Raw genomic sequence first — 18,432 nt, 5'->3', positions numbered from 1 at the left:
CCCCATCAGGCACTTTTGCTGTGTTTCACCTCTAGCACCGAGACCAACTTTAAAAGGTGAACGGGAGACAGGGAAAACTTTGGCGACAACATGTTTGGGCGGAGGATAAATAAATGTTTGTCAGAGATAATTAAATAAACATTAACGGCGGATCACAGGCCTTTCAACGTTTGAGTGAAAAGACAAAAGCAATGACAAACTCATTAAACAGACAAAGCTGTTGATGCCTGAGTGTGTTGCGTTAATACTAGCGCCAATTAGGTCCAAATGTTGGAACATGGAGTGACACTGATGAGTAATTCAAGTATTAAACTCATTTTTCAATGTCACCAGTTTAAGGTTGTTTTGCCAGCATTTGATATAGATCAGAAAATAAAGTTTCCACAGAAAAACCGGACATTTGAAGGGTTTTTGCACAGTTCTGTTACATCACATTGAGTATCTACTTAATGAACATTTAAAGACAGGGCATAACTTTCTAACAAACTACCAATCATACTCAATTAACTAATAAGGTAATGACAGAGCTAACTAATTGAGTTGGCTAACTAGTTGAGTTGGTTAACTGTCAGACTGACTAACTAGCTAACTAACCAACCAAGAAGGCTACGGTACATAACCACTAACTAGCTGACTAACTACTAGCTCCACTAACAAAGTGGAGACCCAACTAAGCAACTAACTAGCTAGCGAGCAAACTAGCTATACAATAAAAACTGACTATTTGCAAGCTAACTAACTAGATCAATAACTTATTTATTTTGATAAATAATTAGTGAGCAATCAGACGAACTAATGACTTAGTTAACTAACTGAATAACTGACTAAATTACTAACCAACTACCTAGCGAGCTAACAAAACTAAATACTAGCTAACCATGCAACAAACAAACTATTTTAACTGACATATCGCTAACTAGATAGGTAGCTAACTAACAAATTGCAAAATAACTACCTGCCAAGCTATCCAAATAATACAAATATATATATATGCTAATGAGCTAAAAAAACAACTAATTATGATCTCAATGAAACCTCTTCTAAGCAACTGACTTACTAGGGCAGCTAAGCACCAAATTACTCACTAGCCAATAAAACAACCAACCACTACACTATTCCTAACTAACAGCCGACTACAGATGTAACCAAACAATTAGCTAACGAATGAGCTACCAAACTAATTACGACCTAGCTAACTGACTGACAGACCAACTACATTACAAACCAACAAGCTCTTTGTTAGCTAGCTACAAAAAAACTACTTAATATTCATCAATTAACAATGTAATCAATAGCAAGCTAACTAGGTACAGTAGATAACTGCCCGTAAATAACTACCTAGCTAAATGAACAACCAATCATCGACTAAAAGAAATTACTGGCTTGCTAACGATCTAGTTAACAAATTGACTAACTACTTAAACCAACTGCTAGTTAACCAAGCAAACAACCCACTCGGTTGTATAACTACTAGCCAGCTAACTAGGTCGGTAATTAGCTAGCTTTCACCACTATGAAATTTGTTGCACACTTACGGTGAAATCCCAACCAAAACCCACCCCCCTCTGAAAAATTCTAAGGGTGGTTAGATACATTTTAATTTATGTTTAACTGTTTCTGGAGACTAGTTTGTGGTATATTTTAAACTATTGATAAAGGCGATTGTTAACATTTTGAGGGAGGCTGTCCGTTGCAAATATTTGCTATTGGGGGCTTTGTCGCTTTACTATATATATTCAAAGAATTTTCTTGGTTCCGTGCATATTGGAGACAAGACTGTCCGTGCGACTGTGGCCAACAAACCAAAGTACATTTCCAATAGGTGAGGAATTATTTGTTGAACTCAACAGCTGCCTGTTTTTTTTCCGCAAAGAAAACTTGGACCTCGACTTTGAGGTGCTGACCTTGTGCCCCCCCCCCCCCCCCCCCCTGTTGTTCACAAAGGCGCACTCCCTCTGAAGTGACTTCACTAGGAGCATTTGGGGAAAAGAGCGGAAGGAGAAGGAGAGAAAGGGCGGCCGATGGTCTTTCAGTCGTGCCTTTTGCTCATCTGTATTCCGCCGAGCGTCACTATCCACTCGCCTCTTTCACCGCTCACGCGGCAAAATAACTGGGGCGCGGAGCGAGTATTTATGCTAATGCCTGTCCTCACATGAGCGCAATACGGTGGCAAATAATACATAATGTTTACAATTAAAGAAGAAAGAAACGGTTTTGGGCTGCTGACGTCCTGCTGCGCGCATTAAACTGAGGGCAACTCAAGCATTGTTAATAGGAGTCTTGATAAAAGGGATCTGGGAAACATTACAAGTGGCGTATGCCTCATGTTATGTTTAATGTTGAAATATGCTACGCTTTGCCCGAGTGGATACTGGAAGCCTGGGGCTAGACAGCATGTACTGGCCTCTCCCTAAGGCTCTTTGGTTCTCTTCATCATTCACCGCAAACTCAAAAGAAAAAAAAAAAATCTTGCATAACCAGTCGATGGTATGATGGATAGACATTGGCATTCTGTTGATAGAAACTTGTTTTTCTAGCAACTTGCTAACACACCTCCGGTGCCTCCGAAAAGTATTTATAGCGCTTCGCTTTTTCCACATTTTGTTGTTCGAGCCTTATCCCGCTAAGAAGTCATATATGCACGCATTGACAAAATAACAATAATACGTTCAAAACGTGAAAATTAACCATTGCCTTTGAATTGTGTTACAAAAGAGTTATTAAAAACAAATAACTCATGAAACATGACTGGACAAAAGCATCGCTGCCCCTACAAAAGATTAAAAATAATTTGACCATCGCGGCATGTTCAACTTAAGTGCGTCTTCTAATTAGCATCACTGATGTCTTCAAATTTGCCAGCAGTCAGTCAGCCTATGTAAAGGGTGACAAGTACTCACTGTGCCGTTTGGTAACGTGGCGTGTATTTCACTCAACGCGGACCGGAGGAAGCGAATGAGAGCATCGTCTCAGGAGACAAGGACAAAAATACGACGAATAATACGAACGGCTGTGTGAATGCATGCAATTTCTAAATTTGTTGTGCGTGTATAATTCTGGGGATTAAAAACATAAGTATTCCATTTGGGAAAACGTGGAAAAAGTCACGCGCTATAAATACTTTCGGGATGCACTGTCCATCCTCTTGTTATCAGCAGGGAGCGAAGCATGTGCTAGCATAATCTCCATAAATCTACAAGGTCCTCTAATTACAGTGCTATAGTAGCAGGGACCGACCGCCGTCTAATCAAGTGCTGCGTTGTGTATGCGCGCTAAGGCATCTTTGGTGACTGAGGAGCTTCATTAAGGCCATATTTCAGTTTGGCGACCATCTGCCTGCTATCACTTCTGCGGGGCTAATGGCTTTAATGGCATACGTCTTGGCTGTCAGGATCGGGCCCTTACAAACACACAGGTGGCAGAGCACCATTGTCTAATATTATTCCAAAAATTGGGTTGTAATCAAAGTCCTCTGATCTAATATGCACCGCTCTTCGCAGAACGGTTTCTTAATGGCTTGTATAGTCCCTCGCCAAGAAAACAAGCGCGTTTTTCATTGTGTCTGTTACATGCGCGCGTGGCTTCCTGCTGTTATTTAAGAATGGATATTCATTCGGTCCCGCAGCACCAACACATTGATCCGCCATGACTGTACACAGTATGTTACAAAAAAGGCAATTAGCTCGCCATCCCCTTCACTTGGCAATTCTTAAAGTGCTTAATGGCTATTGATAGTGAGGGGGAAAGCAGATTGTCGATAGAGTCGGTGCTGAGGCTCTTACTTGAAGAGAAGAGACTATTGCATTTGCTTTTATGTTTTTGTTACATCCTGAATCTCGCCTCACTATCTTTGTATGCTATTACACTGCCACTCACATTCACTCGATGAACTTTCTTGCAGGTTTTTACACACACACGCACACACACACACACACACACACACACACACAATCACACACAAAAAAAATAAAAATAAATAAAGAAATCAGGCCAGATTTTAGCATTTGAGCCTGTCAGGAAAGGCCGATTATCTCGAAAGGATTCTCTTGACTGATTATCCTGAAGTGCAGGGCCTGAATGTGATGAAACGGAACGATCAGGAAGCGAATCAAATATTGAATAAAAATGATAAGGATATCTTCCGACCACCATGTAAGGTAGTTACTAGATAAGCCACCAGCTGGCCTAGCTTCTAGTTCTTCTACGATTGCGTCTGGATGCACTGTGGGACCATGCTGCCTCTCAGAGGTCAATCTTGGTACTACGACAGCCATGGTTTTAAGTGGAGTGTAATCTGTTGGGTATCCCCAGTACAAGATCAATTAAATTAGCACACCGAGGATGAATTTATTCGTCATCTGTGGGGTATCTGACATTTTAAAAATCGGTTAAGATGTTAAGAACTAAAATGTGCGTACCCGGCTTTAGCTATGATTACTCATGCATATGTGTTAATTAGCGCACAAAGTGAAGCTGAGCAATTAATGGCTTTTATTGATGATGGAGATGGTCCAGCTATTTCGTGTATTTTTTTTTTGGGTCGATTTGTAACTCAATTTTGTGTCTTTATTTTGATATGTAACTCCACTTTTCGCCACTAGGTGGTGATTGTGTTTAATACTGTGTAAATTGGAAAGACGAGAAAACCGGAAGTGTTTCAAACTCTGTCTCATTTCTGCTGAAGAGATTAGAAAGATTACAGAATGTCGCAGTCCTCTATCATCCTGCGCTTTACGGCTACAGTAAGCAACGGCTGACGGTTAATTTTATCATTCATTTTCATTCAAAACCGGAGGGGTTATCAACGAAATTAATCAATCCGATTTTTGTGAAAAAGAAATTTTGCGATTTTAATTTAAGGGGCTCAAAAATACAGCTAAAAGGAGTGCTAAGGTGCAGTGCAGACCTCTGCCGAAGCTACTTGATCAGAAGCCACATCAAATAAACCAATCAAACCGAAAGGGCCATTTCGCTGGCAAGATGAAACGGTGCTAAGTCAAGTGAGGATATGAGAGCTTGAAGCCTTTCAAGGTGCCTCGCTGTCGTTCCCGGGGTGTCGCCTAACAGCGAGCGGCGAACTCCTCGGAGAAATTAATGGCGGCGCGATGACAGATGTGTTGCGCGAAAAACAGGCACACATTCAAGACATGCACTCGTGACCAACAGCCGTAAGAAGTGCACCGTTTTCTCTGACATGCATCATTCCACCTCTGACCTCCTTCCTAGCACATCTACATGAAGACCCCCAACACACACACACACACACACACACACACGTGACTGTCACCTGCATGCGCACACTCCAGGTAGCCGGCGGTGGTAATGGTGTTTTGTGGCATCCTGAGGTGTAATGGGCATAGGCACTGCTCTGTCAGGGCCATTAGCTTTCTGTAGCTCGTATAATTACACTAAATGGGCCCTCTGGCAAACAGTGGGCGCTAAAAGAGGAGTCGGGCATGTGGCGTGCCGGGGAGAGGTGCGGACGTGAAAATGGCTCGGCCAAGTCATGAAAAGGCAGGTGGATAAAAGCCCAACTGGATGTGTCATTCCAATAGCTAATGAGGCAATTCTCTGCTCATTTGGAAGATACATCTCGTCATTTAATTGTCTATTTGTTATGACACAAAAAAAGATATTGCCTCAAATAGTTTCCAGGAGCTAACAGGTAAAGTAAGATATTTATTAGAAAGGAGCTTGTTATTGAATTTTATAGATGTATTTAACTAAAAAAAAAAACGGCTAGTATAAGGAAGCACATTCTTCCAATAGGAGCACCAAAAATGCTGAGAGGCAGGAGAAAGCAAAAGCACCGATCCGTCCGATTGAAGCAAACAAATGCCACCCAGCAAGTCCCGAGAAGCAGGCTAATTAAAACCTGTTCTTTGTATCTTGTTGGCTTCATCTTCAGACGCGAAAAAAAAAAAAAGAAAAGCAAAACAACACAAGAAGGAGCAGTTGCCAGGCAACAAGTGGAGACTCCATGAAGTCCCTGAATCTTGGACAGTTCGTTAACATGGCACCTTAACCCACGGTGAAGCTGCCATGTCATCCAAAGACTACACAAACACGGCAAATGTTCTTTAATGACCTCCGAATTTGGGTAAACCAGCTACTTTTTGACATTCCTCATACCTGTTACCATGTCTACTGCTCCGTTTTTCATTTAATGGCCTGCGTTGGAAAAAAAATAAAATAATAATGTCTTTTTCCTTTCTTTTGCAGCTCTGCGTAGGTCAAACAAGCCCTAAAACTTGAACCGTGTCAATATTCTTTTTTTAAAAAAGAGGAATATGCCAATCAAGCTCAACATTGTTTAAAAGCTTTTCTTTTTTTTTTTTTTTTTTTTTTTTCCTGCATTGAGGTCTGGGCAGCATCTCCCCCAGCCCCTTCAATGTTACTACATGTACTCTATAAGCGTGACAAGCGCAAATAAAACGCTACAATATATGCAGCATTATTTATGGGCATGTAAAGCTTTTTCCTGTCTCTTGAGCGCGCTTGCGTTCAGTGACAGGAGGGGGGAAAAAAAAAAAGAAAAAGGTATGACGGGCACATGCGCTAGCGGGCATATGCGTCCCAGGTCGTCGGTTAGCGGGAGCGGTGCTCGCCCAAGCGGAACGCCGGAGGCTGGATTGCTCGGGGAGTAACCACCTCCGCCCTCCCGCTTTTCATTTAGCGGCTTAACCGGGCCCACCGAACATGGCGGAGGAGGTTCGCGCTTTACTCACCATACAACGCCAGATAACCGCTGGCAAATCGTCATTTGAAATGACTTTCTTCCTGTCGGTTAATTAAAACCAATAAAGTGAATCAATCATTCACCGCTGCTGCTCTACGTTTTTCATTGAAACCCATTAGCTAATATTTACGTACTTTATGCACAATGAAGGACGACAGTGCTGTATATGTATATATGTATATGTATATATATATATTTTTTTTCGAAAAATGCAATGATAGAAGTAAATGCTGGGATTCCGAAAAAAAAAAAAAAAGAGGGGAATGAGTACTCTGGATTCAAAATTGAAAACTTACATTATGTCTCAAATTCACTTGCTGTGTTAGCTTGGACACCGGTTATTTTTGTAGCTCATAAAACCGAGCTCTCTCTATTTAGCTTAACTCAGCTGTTTCAATTTCTATGACAGCCCGCTGAGGCACAAAACCAGCGAGGTCTGAACTAGATTGGAATTTATTTTTTGTCATCCCTCACCTTACTTTACTGTCACTCCCTTCCTGTTTACTTGCCATTTTCTTGTCTGCGACAGCCTACTTAGGCAGAACACTGAATAAGTTGCTTCCTTTTTTGACAAGTGGGGAAATTAATTATGCATTTTTTTCTTTTTGCCTTTTAACAGATTGAAACGTTGACTTTTATTGTTACAGTTGTTTTTGAATATAGGTACGCCTGTATCATATTTATTATTCTTTGTTGTTTTAAACTCACTGCTGCGTACAGCAATTTTTTCAACACTGTTTGAAAAGAGCGATGTTGGATTAGATGCCTGCGTTCTTTTTTTTTTTTTTTTACATGTAAAATGACACGTGAATTGATTTATTTATTGTGCCTGGCCCTAGTTAGAAAAGACGCTGCATTCCGAAACGTATCTTAGTCACGGGCGAAATTAGTAACGGCAAGCGAGTGAGTGGAAAAAGGAGTACGCAAAGCAGATGTGACACAAGTGGGCTGTGCGAGTTGATAAGAAGTTGCTCACTAGGCCCTTAAAAACCTGCCAGGCCCACGTCTGAACTCACACTCGGTGGATCAGGGGCAGAAATCTTGGGGAATTAAACCACTAAAGCTTTGGAAGAGAGGGAATGTTAACTTTTCGGCTCCCCCGCTGACATTAATCTGTGCCCAAAATACTTAAAACGAAGTGTTCTTTTGGGCAATTCTGCGAAGAGACTGTGCCGTATTTCCTGCATATTGGTCCACTGATGGAGAAAGTGCTTCGCAGTATCACACAGACGTGTGCAAAATTAAGTGCAGGCATGAGACATGACGACATTAACAAATGGGCAGAGAGAGCTCATTTGCAGTATATTGTCAAATGCCATGATGACATTTGGCTGAATGTGTTTTGCGGAAAAGACCGGTTTAGAAGATCTGCCTTTTGGGGGCTGTTTTTTGCAAGCTACAATTTGAGGAGAAAATAAAAGGGTTGAAAAATACAGACACTAGTGCACCTATGCCGTTTCCTACTGGCTATACCTTGTTGAGTGCTGTCTGAAAAAAAAGACGTTAGACGTTTGCATTGTCCACATCGTCGCAGGGCGTTATTTAAAAGCCTTCGGTGACCCCCCGAGTTCAATATGAAATGGGAACGAACGAAAAGCAGCGCCCTCCAAACGAGCCGGACAAATGGGAAAATGGAGTGAGGTCGAGCCCGGGCGCTAAAGTGGAGACGGATGAGCCGGCTGTGCCGTGTCACGTTGCCCAACTCCCGACATCCGCCGACGTCTGTCTCGGAGCATAATCGGCTCTTCATCGCAACATCGTAAAGTACTTTGGGGAAAAAAAAAAAAGCCTTCGTGTCGTTAGACGGGGTCAGCTGCCGCCTCTTCCTGACTTCGCTTCGGCTATCGTGACGATCGCTTCGGCAGAGCTTTTCAGCTGTTTGTGAAATACGCTTTGCTTCTCCCCCAAGCTGAACCGTGTACTTTCTGTATGTAGCATTACCCTACGATATTGCAGTTCATTGTTTGCGCCCCGCTATATCGCACATTTTAACTATGATAACCTGCATTCTCATTTTCTAGCCTCCTATTCACTCCCTGATCCTCCACACAGCGTGCAACTCTTATTTCTCCTCTCAAGTCTATGAAGACAGATACTTTGCCCTTGGTGCACCACTTGGTAGTCAGCGCGGGGTGCGCGCTCGTCGCCACGACTGCGCGGGACGCTTAAGGTGTGTAGGTGCTCAGATGTGTCGGTGGACTCCACATTGAATTAATCATGATGAAATAAATCCGGGTCTCCGCAAGCATTCTAATAGGCAAGGCGATATTAACCTAATTCATCGAGTTGGGTGCATATTTTGAGGTTTGATTCGGCATGGTTGAAGATTGATACTTTTGAGAACAGTTGGGTCTAAAATAACCCCAAAAGTCAAATAAATAACCCAACCCCCACAATTGGTTTGTATTTGCATTAAAAAATAAAAAATTAAAAAAAAGGTTGGTATTGATTTAACTGTTTTTGGAGCGCATGCTAAATTCACTAACGGACAACTACTGGATGGGGGAACTGTCGAAAAGAAAGACGCTATGGAAAGAGCGACCCCGACTAGATTCTCATTGAGCTGAAGTCTCAATGGCATAGTCCGACTTCTGAGGCCAAATTTTCGGGCAGATTTTCCCGGAAATCTTAGACCGTATCGCTTTTGGGACTATCACGCCAAGCGTGCGCATGAGCTGATGTCACACCGCGCCAGTGCAGTTAAAGAGTCATGTTTCCCGCTGAGCAGGACAGCAAAGTCACCTTCTGGCAGCTGTCTAGCGCCACCCACTAATGCACTCGTGACTTCTGAACCTTCCAGTTAATGACCATGGAGGTCATGGAGAAGGATGCCGACCGTGAACAAGTCCGCAATTACAGACCGGTAGATTTCTCACGCGCCATATACACTCGATTGAGCTCCGTGCTATAAGCAGCCGGATGTGTTTTTTTTTTTTCTTCTTTTTTTTTTTTTTCTTGTTGGTTTACCTGAAAGTCTCGCTCCTCTAGAATCTCTTTCCTCCACCTCACCAGGAAGGCTGCGCAGACGTAGAGATGGAAATGGGAGAAGCCCTCGGGTTCAGCCTAGAGGGAACAAGATGAAAAAGCCGCTGTTAATAGCGCAAGGAAATAATGTCAAGAGTTTCCCCTTCCTCGCATTTAATTTTTACACATATAACCGTTAGGATCGCCAAAATTGAAAGAACATTTCCTGCCAGAAACCAGAAATATGCATATGCCGAGCAACCAAGCGACACAATTCCTGTTTTTTTTTCGTTGCACGCCTTCTTATTTCAACCCCTCATTATGTTTGGCAGCCCGCTTTTTTTTATTTATTCTTAATTTTTTTTTTTTTTATAAGCAGTAGGGAATTAGAGTAGCAGAGAGACAAAGGATGAGATGTTCCTTGTTCTTATTCATTTTCCTCCCGAGCCCTATCACATGGAGGATAATTACTCGGCTCTTTGACTGCGAGTCACTTAGAAGCGTGTGGGCCCCTTTAAGGATGGCTCCCAATATTCAAAGTGTAAATGGTGGAATTTGTTGAGCTAATTCTGGCATGCTTGTCAGGGAGATTTAGCTATCCATATTCAGTCCCCTCCCCAAATTCGGGGGATTAAAGTGTGCCATTGCACTCATGCGTGCGCCTCAGCGTACGCACTACTACGCTGACGTTGGTAAGAGAAAATCCCCGACGTTAGTCTTGCCTTTTGCCCTACGGAGTGACTGTTCGAGGGGATGTTTGCGAGCAGCCAAGCGTGGCGTGACGCGGCCCGTATACGCCGCCGCGTTGCTCTGACCTGGCAGCTGGGCGTCCAAACAACAGGAGCGAGCAAACGCAAACACAGATGCGCGAGTGTATGAGTGACACGGCGGGAGCGCCATGTTTATCAGCGGCCAAAAAGATTTGTGGCTTTAATTTCCTTTTCTTCTCCCGAGTGTGGGTTTTGAGTTCACGGTTGAGGGCGCTGGTAAACTTCGACCGACTATAAAACTCAAATCCACTCTTATCTCGCTCCCTGCCAAAAAACATCTTGAAGCTTTGTCGTAGGCTTGCTAGGCCAATGCAGCAATTCTTCACTCTTCCTTGACTAATCCAAATCTGTCTTTTAAACACCCTACTGACCTATGTACAGTAAGTAACGTGTTCCTGGTCGATGCCGTAGCTCCGCGCTTACGTACGCAAACACTCGGTAAGTGCATGCTGCAATGTTTTGAGGCTCCAAAACGATTTTGTATAACGTTATAATCAGTTGGATTCGTGAGCAACAACCATCATTGCTATAACTGCCATGTCATACTGATTCTGGTTAAATCATTTTAGGGTTGAATGACTTTGAAAAGGAATTGAATTGCATTCGCCCCCCTCAAGCGATAATTTTTTTTCAAGGTCGTTTCATATGTACTTTTAACAAACGCAAGCAATAAATTCATCTGTACTACAATAAACGATCAGTTTTATCGTACATAAATGTAATTGCCTTTAGGGTGGGCTTGCACTAAAATCAAGGCAAATGAAGCACAAATTAATAATATGAGAGAATTTATTTATCTATTTATATTACAATTGTCAACTTACCAAACTTTTACATCATTCACTGCCATTGACGTATTTATTTGTCTTTTCACAAGTCCAGCCATTCAGTCCCAGGAAGTTATTTCTATTTTTTTTTTTTTCTTCAAATTTTTTCAAACGTTAGGGCAAAAGAGGATCTGAAAATGCCTGGCAGTGAACGAGTTAAGCATTCAATATGACAATTTCACAAAATTCGAACAAAAAAAAGTTTCAAAAACATCGGCATATGAGAGTTGAAAATGGCATTCTAGCACAATTTGATTTGAACCTGATTAATTGTTTAGCCCTCAAATCACATGTTCCGCGCTAAGCTGTGGTAGGGACATGTTTTAAGTATAACTCTTGGTATGGCATTTTAAGAAAATGAACTGGGCTTCACTCCAACCACTCTTGCCAAAAAGTGTCTTGTCCAAAATACATGCAAAGGCAAAACATCAGGCCCTACCATCCCAACAGATTAATGTTGACAGTAATAAATGTTAGCCGCATTTGTATCATCCATCACTCTTTGTCTCGTTCCACATCAATTTCTCTCCCTGACACACTATCCCTCCCTACTGTCCTATCGCGCCGCCGCCGCCTCTTCATTTCATTGACATTCTCGCCATTATGAACTACAAAATAAAGTTTGTCTAGCTAGTCAAGGTGACTCCGTGAAATCCGCGCGTCTCCTCCCCTGTTATGTCTCCTATCCAGCGGCCCTCGTGTGGCGGCAGTCATATTGGCGGAGACGTGCTCGACTGGCGGATCAAAGCGGCGAGGGAGTGGGTGAGGGGAAAAGGTGATGGAGGGGGGAAACGCAAAGCAAGGTAAACAGACGCGAGCGGGAATGTGGGAATATCGCAATGTCAAGGCGGCTTCAAACTGCTGCGTCGGCTCACGCGGGATTCACAGCGTCTCGCAAAAGCAAGCGGCATGACGCGGCGCTTCATTGAAATACCCGCAAACCCATGGCGGGCAAGGTGAAGGCGCCGCCGCAGTGATGTAAGATGATCAAGCGCTGACGCAATAATTACACGGGAAGGACAGCAAATGTCAGAAAGGCGGACGCTTGAGTGACGCGTGAGAAGCACTTTTTGGACGACAGGATTACTGCTGACAGGAGCGTCATGTTCACAATGCTCTCTTTCACTGATGCAAAAGGGATTTTTAACTAAACACCTATTTTAAGTTGTAAATGAGACCAAGCACTTTGGTCAACTGAAAAGGATGGCCATTTAAAATAATGGCATTGGCGGGTGCCTATTAAATTTGCAGGAGGAAAAAAAAACTCAGCACATTTCCATAGTCGAGTGCCAATTATTTGAACTATGTACATCTTACACAATCATAAATATCAAAATAAATGCAAGGTCATTCTTGCAAAGTACAACAAAACACAATTTACCAAGTCTTACACCATGACTCACCCAAATAACCGAGGCGGTAGAAAAAATAACTAAAATAAATCAATAAAAAATTCAAAGCCATCGTTTCCGTACTTGCACACATACATGTAGTGGTCACTCAACAACGAGCGTGATAACGCGCATGCACGGACAGAAGCATGATTCAGCGGCTCTAAGTGTTACATAGTATCTCTTTAACAGCCATGCTAATGCTGCCACTCTGTGTTACTTGCTAATTTCATGCTCTGCGCAACAGGGATAAATTGCTCCCTGTCTGTCTGCATGCCTGACCGCCTGCTGGGGAGGGAAAGTGAATGTGATTTTTTTTCCCTCTACATAATTACTGCGTGTGTGTTTTTAATGTCGCTTCCATCCCTTCTCTTAGCAGGATGAATAGTGACCAGTGTTGGGGGGGGGGAAAGTAGCAACGGTAATATATTACATTTTGTCGGCGATTGGGTAATACAGCGCGTTACTCATATTTTTGTCATAATGTTACAGTTACTAAGTCCAGGAACGCGTTACAATCCGCGGGCTGTCACGATGGCGTAAATGTCGAATAAATACTGCAAGCGCGTCAGATGTACGAGTAGAAGACCGCTTTACAGAAGAAGATACTTTAGTTTGGAGATCGCGACAAGGATGAAGTGTGTCATTCAACGTTTTCTAAGTGGATTTGTTCGCACCGTTTTGAATTTCTCGCGGAAAGGACAATAATCTAACTGTACGGTGCACTTTATGCACTGGTGGGAGGCCGAAGGAACTGTCTGCGTTCTAAGAATAGCACTCGTAACCTCAAGAAACACTTGGATAGAGTGCACTGCAACTTTAAGCTAGAGGCTAAAGCACCTCTGGCTAGCAAACAGGTGGAAGATGACGGCAAACAAAAACAACGAAAGTTGGATTTTTACAGACCAGAGGTGAAGATTCTTAACGCAGGAAAAGTAAGAAGACCGAAATAAGATATATTTTAAAATGTTCAACATGAGTCATTATTTATGCTGTCCTCATGCTCTTTTTTTTTTTCCCAATTATTCCCAGGCAGGTTGTATGCACAGTTTCCAAAATACTTTGCAACCAGACTGCATATTTTGTTATTTTTATACCTCATTCTTGAAGTGCACTTTTGTTTTTTATTATTGAACTAACATAAGCTATCAACATGTTTAATTTCAATAAGATGTGCCGTTCATCTATTTATAGTAACCATATTTGCAGATGCAATATAGACCTCATTCGACTTTAACTTTGTGCACCCCGCCCAACCATATGAGGAATTACAATTTATTGGGGGGAAAAAAGTAACTTTAAAGTAATGTAATGCATTACTCTACACAGACGGCAATACTGTAAAGAAACGTATTACTTTCAAATGCAAGTAACCAGTAATATGTAACATATTACATTTTTTTAAGTAACCTGCCCAACACTGATAGTGACAAATGCAAGGCAAAACAAAAAGGGGCTGAATGATAAATTATCATTTGTAAAAACCAGAGCCAGCCAAACAGGAAGATGCCATACATTGGTGGGGGGAAAACAAATATGAGAGCTTGAGAGAAATTGAGAGAGAAAGCAAAAAGCTGGCTTGTGTTGGAGCGAGCTAGTTGAACAGATGGTCACGCCGCAGAAAGAAGACCACAGCGGAGACATTACAACACTCAGGTTAAAGCCTCCCTTGGAACGGGCGCAGACGCTCGGAGGCAAAGGGCAAAGGCTTCCTATTTATCAGGGGCATTTGGAGTGACCCAAAAAACATGTTTGTGTCCAACAGCCTCGCTTTGCATTTTTTTTTGCTCATTCCTGCATAAAACAAGATGAATGAATGGTAAAAATAAAAAGCTGAAAATAAGTCGAATGCTTGATTAAAGCAGAAATAGGTCTTAGAGTTACCTTACAAAAACGTTAAAGTGGCGAGCCGAAAAAAAACAGTCACTGCAGTCACTCTGAATTAGCTGCTTTTGAGGGTAGCATTGCTGCTAATGCTAACATTCGGAGATGTTTGGCACATGTTAACAGGGTCAAATATGTATTTCAAAACTTGAAATTAAAACGCTAGTTTGCACATTTCTCACTTTATCACAAATGAAGGAGCCATGGTCCCACCCAGTATTTTGGTCTTGATCGCTTTTTTATTTTATTGTTAGGTTAATTTAAAATTTCCCCACTCTTCTATTAGTAAATGTTGCCATTTAGGTTCCCTACGTTTTGCTTGCCCCCTTCAATAATTTTCCTTTTCTGTTAAAAGTTCCCACCTAGTAATTTGGTTTCATACATATTTTGACATTTATTTGATCATTTTATATCGTTTAAAAGTTCCCACCCAGCTGTTTGCTTCCCATCTATTTCCTATTGTTCAAAGTTCCCCAAAACTGTTTGATTTGTTTGCAATTTGGTGTACATGTGATTTTCACTGTTGAAAAATTCCACACAGACAAGAGCTAAGAGTAGAACAGACAAGAGCAGTTTATAGCTGCTGTCGTGCTGAAAGTTTCATGAGCGGAAATGGCCTGATTCCCCAACTCGAGGAGGACTACAGGTGACAGAGCCTGCCAAAAAACAGGTGTACTGTGCGTGTTTGTGCATTGTACCTACGTGTGCGACGGGGCTGCCATCCAAACAGCATTGTAGAATCAAATATTTAAAGGCTGGATTACAAGAACAACGTGTAGCTGGGCAACTCACTCAACTGTCAGTTTGTGTTTTTTCCAACTTTCAGATGGCAGCGGGGGTTTTTTTTTTTTTTTTTCCTTCGCAATTCAGCAGTAGGTCTCCAGTTATAGTCTTTAAGTGCTTCAGAACAGTCCGCAATTGCTGTACTGAACATGCCTCTTCTTTCAAGTTGATTATACTGGTCACTCACAGTTGAAGTATGATATATATATATATAACCATATAGCCATGTGCAAGAGATCCATTAGCCACAAGACCTTGATCACTAGGGGTTACTTTATAAACACAAGCTTTGGAATACTCAATGACATTTTTTTTTTTTTTTTATTTCATTAAGAAAATAATTACCGAGGTCTGTGCGGGTCGCCGTTACTGATTGAATAACTGTCAAGGCAACTCCAAATATTTTTGGGACTCACTGTTTTATTTTTCCTCACTTAATACGTCAACTCTTTCATAACATTTTGAGTATTCAATATTTTAATAAATTGTGTTATGAACCACGCAGAATCTCGACATTAATAATACTACAAACATTTACTGGGGATTCATTCGAACCATTCATTCAAGAAACATATTCACATTCAATTCTCTCCTTCTCTGATCAAACAATGCATTTGCACTTTCCACCTCTGCGACGACCGCAAATTCCGCATTACATTTTCGGCCCAGCTCAAGTGCTATCCACACAAGTAGCGGGCGATGGATCAATAACAAACATTAGGCGTAATTGCCGATGCTAAAAGGAGGTTAACCACCTTGATAAATAAATAGATGTGGTGGTGGTGGGGGGGGGGTTTCAATGTGAAAAGGGCAGCGCCACAACCACGGTGGAGGCATGTTTGGAACCTGATTAAGAGCTTGCCCTCTGTCAACACAGTTACGCCATTGCAGTAAGTATGTTTACTGTCAAAGTGTCATTACCTGGTAGGTGTCCCACAGTCTAATAGTGCACCGTAGCGGCAGCTCCCGCATCAAGAGGTTGTTCATCCAGCGAAAGGCAAACTGCAAGTATTCCACCTCGTAATGCTGCATGTGATGATGCACCGACTCTGCAAGACGAAGAAGGAACAAGATCGGACATTTGTAAAAGCGCTCCGGGGTGCACGTGTTGTTTTTGTGGGCACAAGACCGAATATTGGTGACGAATGTGAACGTTTATCAGGATCAGAAAAAAAACAACAACACAAAAAAACGATCGCGTTCATTTTAATTCTCGAACGATAAGTCAATACAGTAATTGTCGCGAGAGGCCTAAGATGAAACTCGCAGGGAGATGCGGGTCAAAACTCAGCTCCTGATGTCCCTCACTAGGCCATGCCCCTTAAAAAAACACACATCAACACACCAATACTACACTACAAAAAGTCATTACTCTTTATAAGCTAATTTATAGCTTCGCATTCTCTTTTTCTAAAAACCCACGTTAAGTTCTGTGAAGAGTCGAGAATGTGAGTGTCAACGGTTGTTGAAGCTCCTCGACGGCCTCAAGAGGGCTTCAAAGCAATATTTTGACTTTGGCCTCGGCACCTAAACAGCAAATCGCTGAGTTTGTTATCCTTCCCTTCATTTGAACCCAATAGTCACCCTTAATCATCTGTACATCTTGACATTATTGACCAGTGTGTGGATTTATGTGAAGAAGAAAAAAAAAAAAATTCTTAATTGCTGCAATGACCCCACTTCCAGTCGACAGCACAGGTGCCATTAAAACAAACGCACACATAACAGCTATTGATTATCACATGCCGGCCTCCGAGTGTTGATGCGGAGCAAAAAGCAGCTTTGTATTCATGGTGACGTTTTCTTGCTGAATCAGTGCGGCCTGTCTCGCGGTGACCAATCGCGCTGTACTGTCTGATGGAGGTTTCAAAACGGTTCAGTGTATAGCAGGAAAACATTCTAACTTTTGACTTGACACTGGAAAAATAAGGTAGTGTCACGTCAGTTTCTTTTTTTATTGCATGCTATTTAGGTGAGTTTATAAGCTAATACTATTGATGAGCCTCAAATGAAGGTGGTTTGTTTGTGTTGAATAACTGAACAACTGAATGCAGTCGTTTATGTAACATAGGTTCATTCCCGCGTACATGCCAGGTGCATCGTTTTGATGCTTTATGGTCCTCTCAGTTTTAAGGGCTTGCCGCCATTATCTACAATTTCATTTTATTTTTTAAATACATATGACTGGGATAGGTCCCTGTACACCACAAACAGCGGAGATTCCCTTTCAAACGTTTTATAGCAGCCAAGTTTACGACCAAACCGTTGGTAAAAATGCCCAAAAATATTAAAAATCATTCACAGGCCGCTGCCTCTTTCACATCTCCACAGTATGTTAAAATCTGCAAGGGCAATTTTTTATTATTATTTTTTTTTAACTCCGTGGCAGGTCTGCGTGCATTCCGCTAAGTGAGATGAATAGATTATTACATTTAAAGACTGCCGATTTGTTTCTTTTCTATGTTGCGGATAAATGTTGCTTTTCGCTGTCTTTATGTAACAAACGATTAAAAACATTGCTCTTTTTTCCAGTGGCTGATATACTTCACAGCAATCCAACGGTGACACTCAATCTCCCTTTCACACACACACACACACACACGTGTGCCTCATAAGAGAGCTATAATTACAGCGCTGTCAGAGAAACTGTGAGAAAAGGCAGTTCTGGAGGAACTATGGCATCGTTTTGACTGACAAGCACACAGGCGCGCACACACACAGCACCGCATTCAATACAATTTGGATGCCCCGCACATTAGAATGTACATTTCCAGGCAGGAGCACATAACACCAAAGAGCAATCACTTGAATGACACCTGTCTAGCGAACCTCGCGTAGCGTAAACTCGAGCCGCTGCTGCTGTGCTCGCCAATGCAGTGTAATTACTGCACGCCGCTGCGAGGAGCACACAACATGGCCGCCCCATTAACGGCGAAGGGTGACAGAGCTCGGCCGGCTGCCAAACAGCCGGGAACAACTTTTTGGACAAAGTTAAATTACCCTAATGAACTCGCTCCGTCTAGTATTAGGGACTTGAGCAAACACGATGAGGAAGTGCAGGTAGTTAGATTGTC

General features: G+C 42.1%; 1 protein-coding gene across 3 annotated transcripts in view; it reads right to left on the bottom strand.

Annotated features, from left to right (window-relative positions):
* The window catches only part of tbc1d22a (TBC1 domain family, member 22a), a 79,447-nt gene that overhangs the window by 13,008 nt on the left and 48,007 nt on the right, over positions 1-18,432 (bottom strand). For all 3 annotated transcript variants that reach the window (XM_086021720.1, XM_086021719.1, XM_086021718.1), the window contains 2 exons: positions 16,280-16,407; positions 9,707-9,802 (listed from right to left, as the gene is read on the bottom strand). In XM_086021720.1, coding sequence (XP_085877846.1) covers positions 9,707-9,802; positions 16,280-16,407 — 224 coding nt within the window. The remainder of the gene's footprint in view (positions 1-9,706; positions 9,803-16,279; positions 16,408-18,432) is intronic.

This window comes from Filicampus tigris, chromosome 22, assembly GCF_054856515.1.
Source record: "Filicampus tigris isolate MCC_2025a chromosome 22, RoL_Ftig_1.0, whole genome shotgun sequence".
Taxonomy (NCBI): Eukaryota; Metazoa; Chordata; class Actinopteri; order Syngnathiformes; family Syngnathidae; genus Filicampus; species Filicampus tigris.
The sequence above is the reverse complement of the archived record's forward strand: the minus strand, read 5'-3'. Positions and strand labels throughout refer to the sequence as shown.